The 20,027-nt window shown below is 39.9% G+C and overlaps 2 protein-coding genes across 2 annotated transcripts in view; one reads left to right on the plus strand and one right to left on the minus strand.

Moving 5' to 3' along the window:
* Positions 1 to 20,027, minus strand: part of BAHCC1 (BAH domain and coiled-coil containing 1) — a 125,825-nt gene that overhangs the window by 53,820 nt on the left and 51,978 nt on the right. The window contains exon 2 of the mRNA XM_063456302.1: positions 11,761 to 12,007. Within this exon, the coding sequence (XP_063312372.1) occupies positions 11,761 to 11,914 (154 nt within the window). The 5' untranslated portion in view covers positions 11,915 to 12,007. The remainder of the gene's footprint in view (positions 1 to 11,760; positions 12,008 to 20,027) is intronic.
* LOC134612328 (adhesive plaque matrix protein-like) lies at positions 13,708 to 18,288 on the plus strand. Its single transcript, XM_063456667.1, has 2 exons — positions 13,708 to 13,782; positions 15,394 to 18,288. The coding sequence occupies exons 1-2, from the start codon at positions 13,708 to 13,710 to the stop codon at positions 18,286 to 18,288; spliced, it is 2,970 nt and encodes a 989-aa protein (XP_063312737.1).

The raw sequence follows: 20,027 nt of genomic DNA on the forward strand, positions 1-20,027 counted from the left end.
TGTGCCATTGACAAGACTGCAGGAGACAGAGGTACTGGAAAAATCGGTCATCACAGCCAGAAGACAGAATTCCCGCATGAATATAAAATTGTTTCCATACACGGCCAATAATGTCCTCATCTTTCTAAGAACACATTCTACGCCTGCCTGTAATTATACCTTGGTGCCTGTATTCCCAGATTGTCTTCCCACACCTAGCACCTCTAGGTAGAGCATCTCAATTTATATCCAGTGCAGTACCCATACTGCGAAGGAGATAGGACAGATGACATCTCCACTAATGAAAAAAATGACGCTTTTAAGAGTCAATCAATCAAAGAATAACTAATATTTCATCTAATGGAGACAAGAATGCCGTGTAACTGCTGTCATGGCAAACACTTCATTTCATTTTAAATTCACTCTTGTCCTGGGATTCTTTCTTAATACTTTAAGTATTAGTTCTTTACCTTTCTTAAAATTTTACATTACAGTCAGTCATTCTCCCTGATGTTGGTGTTTGTCAAATCTTCATTTACGGTGTTTTAAATATCACGAACGTGTCAAACGATAAACACATTTATACTTTGTACCGGAGTGTACGAAATAAGTAAAAAGCATTTAGACAACTGGTAGAAACTTCGCAATACACAGTAAAGTCCTTCCACCTGCCGGCTGAGAGTGATGATATTTGTAGACTGGCAGGAAACATTCCTCCGGCTTCTGGCTAAAACCCTTGTTGATCAATGTTTTGATTACTATATTAAAACACATTTTGCAGAGCCACGTTTAATAAACTAACAAGCAGCACAAATGGGAGAAATATAGTGTGAGACAAATGGTTTTATTTCCCCAAAAAATCTAAATATTACCGAAATGGAAATTATTATATAGCGCCAACGTACTCCACAGCACTGCACAAATGGTGTATACATTTTCTTTTTTCTTTTTTTTTTTTAAATCTAAACCAAATTAGAAGAAATAAGAGGAAAAGAAAGTCTGGATTAAATGTTAAATATTATTATGAAATGATCCGATTATATCAGCGAGGTTTCTGATCGGTCCTTTAGATTGTCAGAGTTGTGTACAACTCTCAGTCTATCTACACGCCAGTTCCATGACCATCTCCGCATCCGATTTGTCCTAAATTCTTCTCGATTTGTTTGAGGAGAACGTTCTCAATACATTCACTCTCAGCCGTGTTCTACTCTGGCACAGACTCTGAATCCAGCAAACAGACTCCAGAGTGTGCAGCTAACACTCTGACAAGTGTGATATAAACTGTGCTTTGGATATGAGGGGCTTTCGGATTGCCGATGGGAGGGTAACAATCATGTCTCTAACACATAGTAAAGACATTATCTGGAATGGGTGTCACCCCCTGACTCGTTCCTCTGCTCCCTTCTCTGTCCCTCTAAATCTTCTTCCTATCAGGCCTTGGGTCTTCTCCAATCTGCTCCCCCTCGGTCGTAAATCAATTTGTCCAATAAAGCAGTCTGACATGCTGAAATATCGGCTAAACATCCACTCAATCTGTTTATGCAAATCGAATAAATCTATCCGTCCTTTCTAAATATTGATTATATTTCTTAATTTATAGCAAAATAAATACTGAGATGACATGCAAAGTTGGGAAGAGAGAGAGAGAAGCAGGGAGGAGAGACAAGTGATGGGGGAGAAGCCACCCATCTAGACATTGAGCTAGAATTGCTAGATTTAAGAATAGGACAAGAATGTAAACAATGCTGATTTGCTCATTAACATTGATGATACTTGTATCAAACACTGGAGACGCTTTTACTTTACACAAGGTGGACCTCCAGAATCTAACATCCGTATCAAGCCAGGTCCTATATAGGATGTTGCGGTACCTCAGCCAGCTCCAGGAAATGATAGAAATGGACAGGCCATGCGCAGCATGTTCCTCTGTTTGTATGATGTACAGTTTATGGTTCTCTGGTTTCAGATCTTGAGGGTTTCTCTCATTCTGGCGTTCTAGAGCACGTTAATATCCCACAAGTCATTTTGAAGACAAGAGTCAACCACACTTCCGATTGGATGAACAAGCTGTTAATTTCCTGCATATTCATTATTAGAATCCAGAATATACTACCTTCCTAAGAAAATATCCAGATATCTGGTTAGGTTGGTTAAGCTTCAGATGTTAATGGTACTCAATGAAATGTTGAATATCGTGAGATGTAAGACATTGGACAAAGGCCGCAATGCCAAACGTGTGATTAAATCAGAACAGGAATCTGACCACCGCCAATGAAATCAACAGCAACACTGGAACAGAGGCGTTCTTCTAGGATGGGGAGGTGGTGATAAAGCCATAGGTCAACACTTGAGCAAAGTGAACCCTGAGTCGGCAAAGTTTCATGATAAACGTTACATATCGCTAAGTGACAGACACAAAACCTAATTAGAGTTTAGAGAAACTTTGGCAGGTTTATTACTGGCGAGGAATGAAGTGGAGAAACCTGTGGGCTCTACTTGACTGTAACAGGTGCATTTTTCATGCGGGTAACGTCCTATAGTGACCACGACCCAATTCATTCAATTCAATGATCAGCTAAAGGGGACTATCAATCACAGCTAATAATGTGGTATTAAGCCATCATGGACATTTTATTTTAAGCCAGGAACTACAGACGTGTGTGCAAGGATAAGATTCCTGACTGCGGTAGAAGAGTCAAAATTCTGAATTCTAGTGTTTGGTTCTCTTAACAAAGGACGAAAACGGAGACACAGAAGACAGCAGGAACAGTTGGGAAGACATACCGAAAGGCAATATTGGAGAACGGATAACATTTTATGTGTCTGGTCTCCCATAGGTTTTCTTTTTACTGCAAAAATTCTGCTGAGTCACCAAGTCTAAAATAATGAATCTCACTGGTGTCCTTGCTGCCATTTCCAAGAGTTGACATCGGGAATAGGACTGGTTTCAAAAAGAAGCCTGTGGGTTTAACATATCACATGTAGATGGAGGGGCCTCTTCCCAGTTAATTGTCCTCACCTTATAGTTGCAGACCTGAAATGTGTAGCAAGACAAGTCAATGGAACTGGCGTACTAAACCATCCCTCCCAAGATTTCGGCTTCTTAGGGGAGGCGAGGGTTATTGTCCTGGGCAGGCACTGAGTGACAGAAGCTCTGCAGCCACCTGGCATGTGGTATATGATGTGTCATTTAATGTGGATCTCACATCTGTATACCAGGCTACAAACACTGCTCTGGGCCCCCATAGGAGGTTCGGGCAGAGGGTAAATGATATAGGAGGTGAAAAGGGTTAACACAATTTTAGGTTGGCAAATTAAGTCCTTGTTTGTGTATGATGTATGCTATGTATTCATTTAACCTATTTTTAATGCAGCACTGGTCCAATTTATAGCTGCAAATCGGTTTCTTTTTCAATCTCCGGCTCTCATACCAGTAAGAAGACAACCTCGGAGCCCGTTTATAATGACTAGTCTTCATGAAGCAGTAATGCCCCGGGCTCCTGCCCTTCTATATTTCGCAAATCTCGAGAAACCAGAGCAGCTGCTTCCTGAATCCCCATCTCACAAAGATGCCGCTTTAACGATCATGAATTATTTTTGCCCCCCTGCAAGGGAAAGCTGTGTGTCTGCAGGTAGGTATATGCAGAGCTCATGTCAGATGAATTATTGATGATTTCACTGCTCACAGGGTTTTACTGAAGATGAAGGCTGGATAAGAGATCACCACATGCTGTAATGGGTGTGATATTCCTGGCTAAATTGTATGGATGCCTGCCAGCAAATTCATCCCGGCCCTTGCCGTAGTTCACCGTAACACCTTCAGCCCTGGAGTAAATAGTCAGGCTGTGGCATTTTAACCTCTCGTGTGCCGGAAGGCTCATCACAGTGACAGGGTGCACTCCAACCCAAAAGGCATTTGGTAACACGAAACAGAAAAGGCCAGAAGTCACACACTCCAGGCTACTGTGCTGTAATTTAATTTAAAATTTGCAGAAAGCATCTCCGTGTTCTTACACTGAGTAACTCCACATGGGATGAGGCCAAACAAGAAACAATGAAAGCTTGCCCAAAAACAAAAAAAGTAATTAGGGCGAAAAACAGGGCACTTATTCAAAGGGCGACGCCAGCTTCTGAAGAAGCCAGTGTTGTTTCCAAGACTGGACTCCAAGATCAAGTCAAGAATATCTTATTATCTACTAATAGACTATACAGAATATCCGATGTGCTATTCTTTGTAGCAATACGTACGTCTTTCTTTTATTCTAGAGGGAAAGTCCTGTTCTTTTTTTTATTTTTAGGTCATACAGAATTGTATTCCTTAAACAGAAAGCCGTGATGAACAGTTTATTTACCTAAGTGATATTTGTAAAATGTTAGGTCAGAATAGACAAATTTGATTCATTCTACCAGTCTGCTAAGGTTTTAATTGAGCTGTTTTTTGGGGGTTTTTTGGGTATTTTTTTTTTTTTTTTTTAAGTATAATTTTAATTTACTTTGAACTCTGGACAGTTCACACTTGAGTGAATAATTCTGTAAGTTGTAAATGTTCGGCTCGGTACAGGAGTTGAAAAATGTTGGTCTATAATTTTCTGATAAAGGAATGTCTCCCAACAAGTTCCTGATCAGAAACTAAACGAACTGTGCATGAAAAATCAGCTATAATAATACCCCCATGATCTACATCTGGCAAACACTGGTCAGCGAGGATAACATGCAGGCCTCGAACCAGTTCCTTTAGAACCTTTTTTTTTTTTTTTACGTTTTTAAGAATTTTCAGATATAAAAAAATCGAATGGATAAGTCGAGAGTGAAAATTATAAATTGAAGCTTATGTGAAGTCCACCAAGAGAACTGGTCTTCGATCTCCCCAGAATGCGTCCCAATACAATGTGACCCCACCAGAGACAGAAACCTTGATCCAAGATCTATGGGCTGTGGACCTTTGCTCCCAAGTTGTAGTGTTAAGTATTGGAGATTTTCATGGCACATGTTAATCCACCCGCTAATTGTAATCCCTTTACTACAGAGAAATTCATTAGGATTCACAGCTCATCAACTTGGCAGCAGTAATAGTTTGTGCGTCGTTCCAAAACTGCTAGAACGGACAGCCATATTTAAATGCAAATGGGGAGAGCAAGCAGGGTAAAATGTGCTGTAAAATGAGTTTTCCCAAGAAATAGGACAAGAAAAAGGAGGAAAAGCCAACGTAGTGAGCTTAATATACAGAGGGAGATAGAGGGTATTCTAGGACAGACGAGGGAGCCGTCCCCGTAATGTACGTTATGATTGAGGGAATAGAGTTTGGAGCGCTTGCCTAAATACAGACTGGAACTATTTTTAAACCCTGGCAGCTTTTCTTGGTTAAAAAGCAGAGGAAGTTTATTCCAGATGAAAGAAAGTTATAAAAAGATGGATCTATATTAAACATGTGGACAGAATGAGACAAAGTATGTCGCCACATATACACAAAGCAACGTTTCAAACGGGTAAAAACGAGATGAACCCAGCAACGAGCTCCTGGTACAGGTCCTGGGGAGTAAGCCTAAATGACAGGGGCGGTGGTACCCACTTGGCCTGATCATCTTTTCTATTGTTTTTAAACTTCAAATAATATTTACCCCAGTTGTAATAACTACATACACACAGAGATTGAAGGGGAAATGACTATAAAGCACACGGGGGGAATGGAACTGTGCTACAATGTGTTACCCTAGTTGGTAATTATTAGGGTTACTATGAGCTGGCATCATGAAATCAGTTGGTGGATGAAATGGGAGAAGGTCAGTGGGGGTGAATTTGGAAACTCAGTTCTGTATATTGACTGTTGTAAAGAAGAAATCGATCGGAGGAGGCCATCAAGTCAGGGATGAAACGGAAAAAGGATATCTAAATGAATGAGAGGGGATAAGATGTAATGAGAGTGAGGGTACTTTTGTGTGGATATGGCTTTAGGAGGTGGATATTGATATCCTTCCCCCACAGAACGGGGAAGGGTACGGCATATGTCAGACAGACCAATTCAAGTACAAACTTGATATTTTTCTAAGTAAAAAATATTGACCTCCATATAAATCCTTGTTAGGGGTCAGAAGCAGTATTTTAAGGCTACCTAGCGCTCAGGGATTTGTCAAGTCATGTGTAGAACTGCAATAAAATGTAAAAAGGGGTAAAATTCTACGTTGTGCTTTGATAGAAGCTTTACAGAATGGACACTTCTATTGAAGTGAGTTAACGCTGCATGTCAATTCACAATATTTGTGCAAAACATGTGTTAGTTTAAAGCCAAAAATAGGGCATGACTTCTGTTGTGTATTAAATCTTTTTTTACAGCTCTGATTAATAAAGCAGTATGGTTTCTCCAGTTACACCTGGGGTATATAACGTGGCTCTGCTTCTATTTTAAAGGGACATGAGATCTGGAGATACATTATTATTATTTTATTATATATACACATCAATGCATCTTTCAAAAAACAGGCGTCCTAGAACAAAGACGGGAGAAATGAGATAATGGATACTAACCAAAATTCAGGAATTTTTATTGCAAGTTTCAAAATGTCAGTTTCCAAGCAGAGACTCATTTCATGCACCCCCATGCAGATATTTTCTCTTAAATAATTCATTAAATAAGGGGTTAGGGGATATTATACATAAAGCCCCCGAGGACATCCATATATAACATGTCCTTTCTACTGCAATACATTGTACAGCTTCACAAGGATACCACGAGCACATGCAAACACTAATGCATGCGCGGCCAATTCGTTCTCACTGTCACTTCATTGCTTTATATAGAAACAGCATTTTCTTCTCTTGTGTAGGAAGTCGGTGAAACCGTAGCCTTTAAATAAAAAGGCCATACCAGGACCCTTCAAGTCCCCTGCCCAGATCCCACAAATAACAAGCCTTTTGTTCCAGCAAAGATTTTTTTTTTTCCCTCTGTGGATCAGAATTTATAAAATGATGTTTGGGGAGAGAATGGACTGTTCTTTTCCACAGGGCGCGTTTAACAGGCACCATTCTACACGGTCCGGCACAATCAGACGTCATTATTTTATTATTTGTAATGGGACTTTTTAAAATGTAGGAAAAAAAAAAATCTAAACCTTCAAAAACTTTGACAAATAAAAAACATTAAACATTTAAAAGGACAATAATGCTTGTAAAAATAAATAAATAAATTTACAAAAAAAAAAATATATTGAAATGGACATTTCAGGGTTGGAGCTTTTTTGAAATAGCTGCAGCTCCAAATCGAACTGGTTTGGCTTATTATGATTCCAGCAAAGTATAATAATCAAATATAAAATTGGATGAAATAAATTAAACGAATCTGAGAAATAACATTCTTTGGACAGTGGGACACCCTTAAAGGCGGTAAAGAAAACAAGATATATATTGAAAAAATTCTCATTCTCCAGAGGATGCATAAAATAACTGCGTTTGTTGGTGTTATATAAATGATAATTCTAACAATACAGACAATGAACAAATGACTGCAAAACAACAACAAATTAGAATATTAAAAAGAATAAAGAATTAAAAAAAAAAGATTTATTTTTGCTTTCTTAGATTCTGTTTTGAATTATTGAAAAATTTAACCTGAGCTCTGTGGCCTAAAAAAGGAGGTAGAACTAGACTTAATTCCCCTAAAGTCTGTTTGATAAGAAACCCCAATAGAAAATACAGAATGCTGCTCCTGAAAAATTTGGAACGAGTCGTCGTCTCACGAAATGATAAAGGAAATGACACAAATAGTGTATTTTCTTTTCTAAATTGAATTTAAATTTTTTTCCAGGTGATAGAAATATACACTTAAATAATCTGAAACATTTCTAGAATCCCTCACATTACTAAAGGTTTTTTTTCCCCTTCATGTTTTATATTTATATTTGTTATTTATTTTTATTTTTTTTATTTAACCGAATACTCTTCGCTAACTTGGGAAAGAGTGAATGTGTCTTCACAGAGGAATTTGCATTTGTTGTTAAATTCTGGATTGAAAGATCCCACCATTTCTTTGTACCAAAATATAATTATAGAGCGGAGTGGAGGTCAACCGATAGAACTCCAATGGTTGTTGAACTTCTACTACCATAATGCCGGTCACATCTACCTCTTATCTACAGTTTGAGTGCCAAATCAGAGTATTAAAGAACAAAGAATGGCGTCACAGGGAGCCGTCTGTCAGTGGATCCCGATCCCGATTTATTTCAGAGGGTCCAGACTTATAATTACAGGTACATCATAATGGATGCGCCGTTGACAAAATGCATTTTAATGGAACTATATTACTTTTAGAGAATAGGCCTCCTAATTTTGCAGCAGAAGAATGTGTCATCAGGGCCATGTACTTAATTTGGGTCCCTGAACAAAATAAATTAGGAACCACTGCCGTATGCGTGGCCCGTGTGAGGCTCCATTAGTTTTGAGACCTGGGATATACTAAAGTGAAATCGAAGGGGTTTTACTCTTAGAACAAGATGGGTGCACACCACTTGTACATCTTCCCCCAGTCCAGAGCTTGTAGATAGTTGAAAACATTGCCATGGGTTACTATGGTAACATTCTGACTCACTGTGCCAGACTGGAGAGAGAGGTACAAGTGGTCTGCACCTGCCGAGGGTACAGATCACATGCTTCACCCACTGCACTACCAGGCAAAAAGGGATGCAAAAGGGAGGGATGTATAAATAAAAACTTTAAAAATATATCAGAGTACCACAATAAAGATTCTACATATACCCAACAATACTGCAAACACCCACCACACATACACAGCACCACAAACAGCCCATACACACACACACTACACAAAACTATAGACAGCCAATACACATATACAGCACACTATCACAGAGAGCCCACACACATACAACCACAGACAGCCAATACACATATACAGCACACAAAACCACAGACAGCCCACACACATACACAGTAAAATACCACAGACAGCCCACACACATACCACCACAGACATACACAAAAATTTAAAAGCTGCACCCCATAGCACAACACTACAAATAGCCAAGAAACATATACAACACGTGCAGAATAACGCACACACACCATTCACAGACCAATTAAAACACTACAAACAGCCCACACTCATACACAACACCACACACATTCCACAAAGCAGTGACTGCTGCACCCATACACAACACAAAAAACATTCTCCAACATACACACAGGTTAATAAAAAAAAAAACAGTGCCAGCACTCCAATGAATTTCTTTGGCAGAGCACAAGACAAAAGCTGCCAACCCCGATAACTACCAATTGCGCATATACAGGTCACATATGGACTAGATTAGCTTTGCGAACTCTGATATATTTACCAAAATTATCCAACAGAAATAACAGGACAAAAGGGGTATAAGCTAAAACAAGAGAAGACAAGGTTCAGACTGTAAGCTTGTTTGAGCAGGGCCCTCGTCTACCTGTTGTTCCTGTGTCATTGTGTCATTGTCTAATTTATTGTAAAATTTCCTCCTCTCAGAATATTGTAAAGCGCTGCGGAATTAGTTGGCGCTATATAAATACCTATAATAATAACGAACGCTCCTGCATGCAGTTTAAAGGACATTTAGTATGCAAACAAATCCCTGCATTTGGCAACGCTGAGCAACAGTAGAACCACGGATCTCCAACGCGTTTACCGATTACGCTAATGTACCCATTGTGCACCGAGAAGCCATTAAAATATTTTTCTTCAAACATTCCTCCAGCAAGTGATTTGTGATGGTGCATCCGCACCCCCCTCCATCAAAATAAAATGAATGAAGAAACCAAGGTTAGTATATATTGGAAATAAATAGGATTTTACATTTTAAAGCATGATTATTGCTGCAAATACTCGTTTTGCCCTCTGCCATAATAAAAAATGTTTGCCTAACTTGTTGTTTTCTTTTAGTGTAACCCATTTGTCTGAAATAAAATATGGTGTTTTCATTATGAAGACTGGCGATTCTGTAACTGAATGCATAGGAAGGATTCAGAATATCGACTAACATCACAGGAATGAAGATGTAAAAACAAGAATTGTGCGCTCGGTTTAACACTTATTACAAACAAGAATAGTCAACTGAGTGAGCAATTGTTATACATGCTAGTTAATAGCTTCGAAGGAGAGTCAAGACAGATTTTTTTTAAAGCATTAGAATATAGGGTTTCTTTTTTTTTGTTTCCATGGTGAAAGGAGGTAAGAGAACCAATATATATGTGTGGTTTCTCTCTATATTCAGACAGGTAACGGAGTCAGACAGATAGATAAGATTATACCAAGATGTACCGAATTGTATTAAACTTCTCAAACCGTGCATAATAACGTGATACGAATGCTGAAATAAAGGTACAAATTAACTTTCTGATCTTATTAGATATTACTGGGGGATTGCAGAGCCTCGACTTGACAAAATATGTAAGTGACTGATAAATCCAAATGCGTGTTTTTTTCTAACATGCAACTTTTGTGCGTGTCTTGTGTACGCTTGTGTTCGTTATGAAATGCGTCGGCGTATTTGTATGGTAGCTCTCCAAACCATAGGACCACGGTAACAAGTGTCCGGAGTGAAAATTCCTATAGATACAGCTTGTAGAGATTCTGTGCGATTTATTTACTAAACAAGGAAATTGCTGAGAATTTTACATTTCGAACCAATAACGCAAAGCTGGCTTTGAGAGCTGGAGAATTTTTCCAGTTCAGCTAATTCCGGTTCCCTCGTCAGGTATCCGTTCCCAATATAGTGAATAAATCTCTGTATTTCAGTTTGGTTAATTAAGATTTTACTCAGATTTTTGTGCACTGCATTTGCAAATAAAGCACAGGAAGAATCGCTTCAGATTAGTCTGTAGTTGGGAATAAATAATTTAAATAAAATCAGATCCCAGAAGATAATTCGGCATTAAGTATTTGCGCTAATTTAGCGCAGCACATACGTTGGCCTCTAGTTCCCATGGCAGCAGGCTGCGTTAACAGACTCACACGGAGTTGCGCAGCCACACTGCATGCAGCTGCGAGCACACTAAAGGCCCCTGATTGTCAAAAACAATATTCTAATTATGATTCTAATACAAGGACACAATAATCTGATTATCTTACACACAGCATTACAATCATTGTCACACAACGCACGGAGCCGCGCGTACGAAATTCCTAACCCAAACAAGCTATGTTTTATGATATGGATAACAGTCAGGAACTATTTCCTGCAAAATTACATAGTAGCGGATTGTTGATGCAACGCTGTATGACAATGGTTTACAGTAAAATGCCATTTGTGCTGAATAATTAGGGGTTGACACTTGTGGTGTGTTCATACAAGATTAGGTTGAGAGTAAAGGTTAGTTTGTCTATACAGGACCATAGGATGTATGGATTGTATCTATCTGAGAGGGCAATGGGTTATTATGTGTGTGCATGCGTGTATTTTTACATACACACGAATCATTGCCCTTTTAGAAAACACACACAATATATATATAGACTGGGATTTAATGCATAAAAGAGACTCTCACCCAGTAACCCTGTATGTATATATTATTAGAATTACTGGCATTTATAAAACGTCAACATATTCCACGGTGCAGCGCAATTGGGAAAAAGACAGTACAATATAAATAGGCCAATATACAAAAAGAGGTCCCTGCCTGTCCCTGCAGATATTTTATACAGAGAACTTTGCTAGATGGCCCGTGAGCTTACAATCTAAAGGTTAAAATACTTAGAATGGCATTCTATCCATGCGATCAGATATGTAGACCAAGACGCCCTACCTGTGTGGCTTGCCATGGGGAGAGGAGAAGAGAAGTACTTGGTGGCTTGGAAGTGCCCGGGGTGTTGCACCGCACTGTGGCCTGCTGGTGGGTTCATTCGGCTGGCTCCGCGGTGACTCAGGTGAGGGGGAGGAACGAACTCCCGGCCGTCCATCCCGGGGGAGGGGGCTTGGCAGGTGGGCAGTAGTCCTTAGTGGGAGGTCCCGGGAGCGTAGCCGCGCTCCCTCTGCAGGTCCGGGATCATTCTCTGCAACGGGAGAACACAACAACTCAGACAAATTTCATGTAATTATTATAATGATTAAATACCTTGTACTATGCAGGTTTTATTTAACCCTCTGATTACTAGGTTCCGTCCATGGCTGACACCCCCTAGCTACAACCTGCTGTTTAGAACAATGCAAGGTCCTAACATAATGCCCCCAAAAAATAGAATGATGTATTAACTTTGTTATACATGCAAACACAATGGCCAACAATTCATCTTGTGCCGTGTACCAGATGTAGAGCCTCTGAAAGCACAGCTGTGCGTGGCTTCTGATTGATCTGCTGCAGAGATTATCATTTAATTGTCTTGTATCAGCTTGGGTACACTGACCGCCGTACACAACAAAAATATCATGTCGCAATCGAAAAACTAAAAACGTTCACTTCTGCTGAATCACAAGGCTAAAATCAGTTATAAAAGGAAATAAAACCGGGTAATGGGGAGGGGTGCAGCCAATTCAGAACTTGATGTTTGCAGGAATTGGAAAAGAGATTTATTTTTTTTCTATACCGTGTAAAAAAAAGAAATTGTTTTTTTTGTTTGTTTTTTTATACGGTGCTTTTTTCCCAAAGACATTCAGTGTGCTTAAGAGAACACTCAGATTCTACCAGAATCAGCATCTAAATAATAGATGTTATTATTGCATAACCTAACAGCTGAGTAGGATAAATGGCTGAGCTGATCCTACCGGGACTTAAACCAGCAACCTTGAGGTTTGAATAAGTGTTGGTGCATGAACCAGTTCAGCTAGCTCAAAGCCTACGAAACGGATCCTGTTGCTCTCACACAAAGTACCTGCGTGATTTTAGATGGTATTCAGGTATATCTGGATAATGTTGTGGCAACTCTAGCTTGAAACACTTCACATTACCATATCTGTCCCTTATTCACGAAAGTGAGAATTGTCAGGGATTCAAAGTGAATTTAAAAGTTAAAGGCCAAAGTAGCCGCACTGGAAGCCCAGCTGACTTGGAGAATGTTTCCCATTTTGCTATTTTGGCATTACATTTGGAATTGATTTTAATTTCCTGACAGTTGTCAGTTTAGTGAATAATTATGTCAATGTTTGCACAGACTGAGAGCCAGACAGATTATTTGGTAGCCAGTCTGATTTATAAATGAACACCTGACGCATAGTCCTAGATTCAGCAATAAACAGGGTGATGTAATATTGACTCTCAGACTTCCGATTAATAAGGACATGTGGGATACAGCCGTGTAGCTCATGTTGTACGTTTTGGAGGACTGTGTACCTGCCTTCAATGTGCTGCACATAGTGACTCCTATAACTCAGCCATGGCCAAGTCCCCGTAATATTACACAACCTCACCAACTCCACACCTATCATACACTAGCAGAGCCATTACTGTGTGGCCCATCTTAAATATCAAAGAAAGCAAGCAGATACCTTTAATTTATCCAGCCTTTGGACTGATTAATCAACTTCAGACATAGCGACTAACACGATATCGGTGATAAATACAATATTTTTACTTCTATCCCACCATTCTGCCTACAAATAGTGTAATCTGTACCTGGGTAGTGAGGCCATCTCTCTATTTCGGCCTAATATTTGAAATTCACACTTTATCTAATAACCCTGATGTTTTTGCAAGGGGGTGGGAGACACGTAGAACTGGGTGGAGGCGAGAACGTGTAATGAATGAAGATTAATGAGAATGTGGACATTCATTCCTCTTCTCCTGCCTGTAGAACAGCTTGCGATCTTAGCCATCAATCAACACATCTCACAGGCAAAACCAGAGGGCTCCTAGCATGCTAATTACAATTATTTATATAGCGCCAACATATTCTGCATCGCAGTACAATAGGTAAACAAAATGTATGACATACGGGAACAGTAGGTGAAGAGGCCCCTGTCCGAATAAATCTTCCCATTCTCGTACAAGCTGAATTAGACACAGATATATATTGGTTTCATGTGTAGCCAACTATCCCACTTCTGCTGAACTTCATATCCCATAATGCTCTGACAAATGACTGGTTTAGGCTGACTCGCCTCTGTTTGACGTGTAAGAACCCCACGTGCAGGGAGTTCGGTGGCAATAAATGGGAATTTGCCTTAGAAGCATTATTTGAAATAAATAATATCCTCATATATCTATACACAAGAAACCTCCTCCCACCCCCTTCTGGTTTCTATTAACAGTATGTATAAAGACACAATCACATTTTATCCTCTGTAACATGACTTCCAGTACATTCATGGCTTAGTATGGTTCTGCAACTTTTATGGTAATCCCACGGATTAAACTGACACATTGAGCGGTTAGTCCATTCCCAGGGAATATCTGATTATTAGGATCCATTTTTAATAACACATTAAGAACATGACAGACACAATCTGCCAGGCTGTGTCCTTCACACACTGCTCTTTCTGCCAGTTATTAATACCAGAGGGATGATACTGCGACGCAATAAAAGGGTTAAATTTGCAACAGCAGTGATAGAGGTGACGGGATGGGGGGTGGGGTGAGGGGGACCATCCAATGGTTAGTCTCCAAATTATAATACAATAAGGATCTGTTCATGAGCCTTAGTTTAAATGTAAACCACATTAAAGATACTTATTATAAAACATAATTACTGGAGCTGGGTTATAAAAAGGGAAATGTGCTCGGGGCAGTTTTAAAATGAATGAGACCCCTGTGTGGTGGTAGGTTATGGGAAATATTAACACTTTGAGTGCTTTGCTGTCGCTGGCAAGCAAAAAAAAAAAAAAAAAAAAAAAAAGGTTATTAACCCCTACATCCTGTTTCTGTTAAAACTAAATATTTTGCAGAATGAGACCAATAGGATTTAGATCAATGTGAAACAGTTCATAAATATTCTGAGACAGGCCCAGCCAGGATCAAGGTGACAATATTAACATGTATTGTACACACACACACACACACACACACACACACAGACACACACATCAATCAGACACAGACACACACACACACATCAATCACACAGACACACACACACACAGACTGACATAATACACTGTAAATGGATGACAAAACTATATGGTATACAATGACGCAATGAAAAACATTTTAAATAGGACTCTACATATCAATTATTAATAAATACAATATTTCAAATGGCAGCTGGTTGCATAATTGTACATCAGATCCGTCAATATGTATTATTGATTAGAGCTGCGCTCAATGAACGTGCATGGGGTGGGGGAGGGGGTTATAACATTTCCCAGTGGCAGCACAGTGCACACTGTCCACAGATATTGATAGTATGTAGCTGCTCTAAGTGCATGGGCCACCAGACAATGACATGGACCACAGCAGCCCACAGCTATAAGCATCACGTTAATCGAAACATGGTCTGAATCTTGGAAGTATAAACCCAGTCAGTACAAGGATGGTACCTATAAACCCATTCAGTACAAGGATGGTACCTATAAACCCATTCAGTACAAGGATGGTACCTATAAACCCATTCAGTACAAGGATGGTACCTATAAACCCATTCAGTACAAGGATGGTACCTATAAACCCATTCAGTACAAGGATGGTACCTATAAACCCATTCAGTACAAGGATGGTACCTATAAACCCATTCAGTACAAGGATGGTACCTATAAACCCATTCAGTACAAGGATGGTACCTATAAACCCATTCAGTACAAGGTTGGTACCTATAAACCCATTCAGTACAAGGATGGTACCTATAAACCCATTCAGTACAAGGATGGTACCTATAAACCCATTCAGTACAAGGTTGGTACCTATAAACCCATTCAGTATAAGGATGGTACCTATAAACCCAGTCAGTACAAGGATGGTACCTATAAACCCATTCAGTACAAGGTTGGTACCTATAAACCCATTCAGTACAAGGATGGTACCTATAAACCCATTCAGTACAAGGATGGTACCTATAAACCCATTCAGTACAAGGATGGTACCTATAAACCCATTCAGTACAAGGATGGTACCTATAAACCCATTCAGTACAAGGATGGTACCTATAAACCCATTCAGTACAAGGATGGTACCTATAAACCCATTCAGTACAAGGATGGTACCTATAAACCCATTCAGTACAAGGATGGTACCTATAAACCCATTCAGTACAAGGTTGGTACCTATAAACCCATTCAGTATAAGGATGGTACCTATAAACCCATTCAGTACAAGGTTGGTACCTATAACCCCATTCAGTACAAGGATGGTACCTATAAACCCATTCAGTATAAGGATGGTACCTATAAACCCATTCAGTACAAGGTTGGTACCTATAAACCCATTCAGTACAAGGATGGTACCTATAAACCCATTCAGTACAAGGATGGTACCTATAAACCCATTCAGTACAAGGATGGTACCTATAAACCCATTCAGTACAAGGATGGTACCTATAAACCCATTCAGTACAAGGATGGTACCTATAAACCCATTCAGTACAAGGATGGTACCTATAAACCCATTCAGTACAAGGATGGTACCTATAAACCCATTCAGTACAAGGATGGTACCTATAAACCCATTCAGTACAAGGATGGTACCTATAAACCCATTCAGTACAAGGTTGGTACCTATAAACCCATTCAGTACAAGGATGGTACCTATAAACCCATTCAGTACAAGGATGGTACCTATAAACCCATTCAGTACAAGGTTGGTACCTATAAACCCATTCAGTATAAGGATGGTACCTATAAACCCAGTCAGTACAAGGATGGTACCTATAAACCCATTCAGTACAAGGTTGGTACCTATAAACCCATTCAGTACAAGGATGGTACCTATAAACCCATTCAGTACAAGGATGGTACCTATAAACCCATTCAGTACAAGGATGGTACCTATAAACCCATTCAGTACAAGGATGGTACCTATAAACCCATTCAGTACAAGGATGGTACCTATAAACCCATTCAGTACAAGGTTGGTACCTATAAACCCATTCAGTACAAGGATGGTACCTATAAACCCATTCAGTACAAGGATGGTACCTATAAACCCATTCAGTACAAGGTTGGTACCTATAAACCCATTCAGTATAAGGATGGTACCTATAAACCCAGTCAGTACAAGGATGGTACCTATAAACCCATTCAGTACAAGGTTGGTACCTATAAACCCATTCAGTACAAGGATGGTACCTATAAACCCATTCAGTACAAGGTTGGTACCTATAACCCCATTCAGTACAAGGATGGTACCTATAAACCCAGTCAGTATAAGGATGGTACCTATAAACCCATTCAGTACAAGGATGGTACCTATAAACCCATTCAGTACAAGGTTGGTACCTATAAACCCATTCAGTACAAGGATGGTACCTATAAACCCATTCAGTACAAGGTTGGTACCTATAACCCCATTCAGTACAAGGTTGGTACCTATAAACCCAGTCAGTACAAGGATGGTACCTATAAACCCATTCAGTACAAGGTTGGTACCTATAAACCCAGTCAGTATAAGGATGGTACCTATAACCCCATTCAGTACAAGGATGGTACCTATAAACCCATTCAGTACAAGGATGGTACCTATAAACCCATTCAGTACAAGGTTGGTACCTATAAACCCAGTCAGTATAAGGATGGTACCTATAAACCCATTCAGTACAAGGATGGTACCTATAAACCCATTCAGTACAAGGATGGTACCTATAAACCCATTCAGTACAAGGATGGTACCTATAAACCCAGTCAGTATAAGGATGGTACCTATAAACCCATTCAGTACAAGGATGGTACCTATAACCCCATTCAGTACAAGGATGGTACCTATAAACCCATTCAGTACAAGGATGGTACCTATAAACCCATTCAGTACAAGGTTGGTACCTATAACCCCATTCAGTACAAGGATGGTACCTATAAACCCAGTCAGTATAAGGATGGCACCTATAAACCCATTCAGTACAAGGATGGTACCTATAAACCCATTCAGTACAAGGATGGTACCTATAAACCCATTCAGTACAAGGATGGTACCTATAAACCCATTCAGTACAAGGATGGTACCTATAAACCCATTCAGTACAAGGTTGGTACCTATAAACCCATTCAGTACAAGGATGGTACCTATAAACCCATTCAGTACAAGGATGGTACCTATAAACCCAGTCAGTATAAGGATGGTACCTATAAACCCATTCAGTACAAGGATGGTACCTATAACCCCATTCAGTACAAGGATGGTACCTATAAACCCATTCAGTACAAGGATGGTACCTATAACCCCATTCAGTACAAGGATGGTACCTATAAACCCATTTAGTACAAGGTTGGTACCTATAAACCCATTCAGTATAAGGATGGTACCTATAAACCCATTCAGTACAAGGTTGGTACCTATAAACCCATTCAGTACAAGGATGGTACCTATAAACCCATTTAGTATAAGGATGGTACCTATAAACCCATTCAGTGTAAGGTTGTTACCTATAAACCCATTCAATCTAAAAGACTTCTACCTATCATCCCATTCAGTCTAAGACTGTTACCTATGTGCACACAAGGCCTATACTGGGACAGAGAAAGTCACTAGCCTTCCACCACCATCTATAGCCGGCCATCTGTAGCAGCAATGGCCCCCTATAGCAGCAATGGCCCCCTATAGCAGCAATGGCCCCCTATAGCAGCAATGGCCCCCTATAGCAGCAATGGCCCCCTATAGCAGCAATGGCCCCTTATAGCAGCAATGGCCCCTTATAGCAGCAATGGCCACCTTTAGTAGTATTGGCCATCTTCAGCGGTAATTGCCCCCTATAGCAGTATTGGCCACCAATAGCAGCATTGGCCAACGTTGGCCATCTATAGCAGTATTGGCTATTGGAAAAGGAAATTCCAGAGCTGGACATAGTGATGATAACAATTCAGATTGCTGTGAATTCAGACTAATAGTTATTATTGTATCATTTATTTATAGTGTCAAGGCAATGTGCATTGTGCGTACAGCATTGATACAGAAGAACAGAGGAAGGATCTTCATAGAAGGAAAGGCGGTTTCTTTAAATCCAGTTCAATCTTTGCATTATTAGATACAGTGACTGTAATGTACCAGAAATCAGCCTGGCTGTGTAACAACATCGAGAAATGTGTGCAATGCATAGCAATGGGCATTGTATTCTGTCTATTGGCATTTAAGGGGTTAAATCACCTGCTGCCAATGAGCAAAGCAGCTCATTCTCCTGGCACTGATAGTGTTAATAGTCCTGGGACAGTGTCCAGGAGACTAGAAGATGTGACAGCTTTGATTTCACACACTGTCTGTGCAAGTACCGAGTAGAATGGGGAGTTTGTTATTACTGACATAACTAATCACCTGTTACCATGCAGTGATCCTTGGATCAGCCCTGCTTGCAACCAGTCAATGGCCCATTTATACTACAGGCTGGCTAACATGGCAGGGAGTGTGAGACAGCATGCAGTGTCAAATAATGAATGCAGTGTGTGAGACAGAATGCAGTGTGTGAGACAGAATGCAGTGTCAAATAATGAATGCAGTGTATGAGACAGAATGCAGTGTGTGAGACAGAATGCAGTGTCAAATAATGAATGCAGTGTGTGAGACAGAATGCAGTGTGACATGTAATGAATGCAGTGTGTGAGACAGAATGCAGTGTGTGAGACAGAATGCAGTGTGTGAGACATAATGCAGTGTGTGCGACAGAATGCAGTGTCAAATAATGAATGCAGTGTGTGAGACAGAATGCAGTGTGTGAGACAGAATGCAGTGTCATAAATAATGAATGCAGTGTGTGAGACAGAATGCAGTGTCATAAATAATGAATGCAGTGTGTGAGACAGAATGCAGTGTCATAAATAATGAATGCAGTGTGTGAGACAGAATGCAGTGTGTGAGACAGAATGCAGTGTGTGAGACAGAATGCAGTGTCAAATAATGAATGCAGTGTGTGAGACAGAATGCAGTGTGTGAGACAGAATGCAGTGTCAAATAATGAATGCAGTGTGTGAGACAGAATGCAGTGTCATAAATAATGAATGCAGTGTGTG

The sequence above is a fragment of the Pelobates fuscus genome, chromosome 5, assembly GCF_036172605.1.
Source record: "Pelobates fuscus isolate aPelFus1 chromosome 5, aPelFus1.pri, whole genome shotgun sequence".
Classification (NCBI taxonomy): domain Eukaryota; kingdom Metazoa; phylum Chordata; class Amphibia; order Anura; family Pelobatidae; genus Pelobates; species Pelobates fuscus.

Coding starts and splice junctions, on each gene's coding strand:
- LOC134612328 (XM_063456667.1), top strand. CDS start 13,708: ATGTGGACATTCATTCCTCTTCTCCTGCCTGTAGAACAGCTTGCGATC. Junction 13,783..15,393: donor TCAATCAACACATCTCACAG/GCAAAACCAGAG, acceptor GAATCTTGGAAG/TATAAACCCAGTCAGTACAA.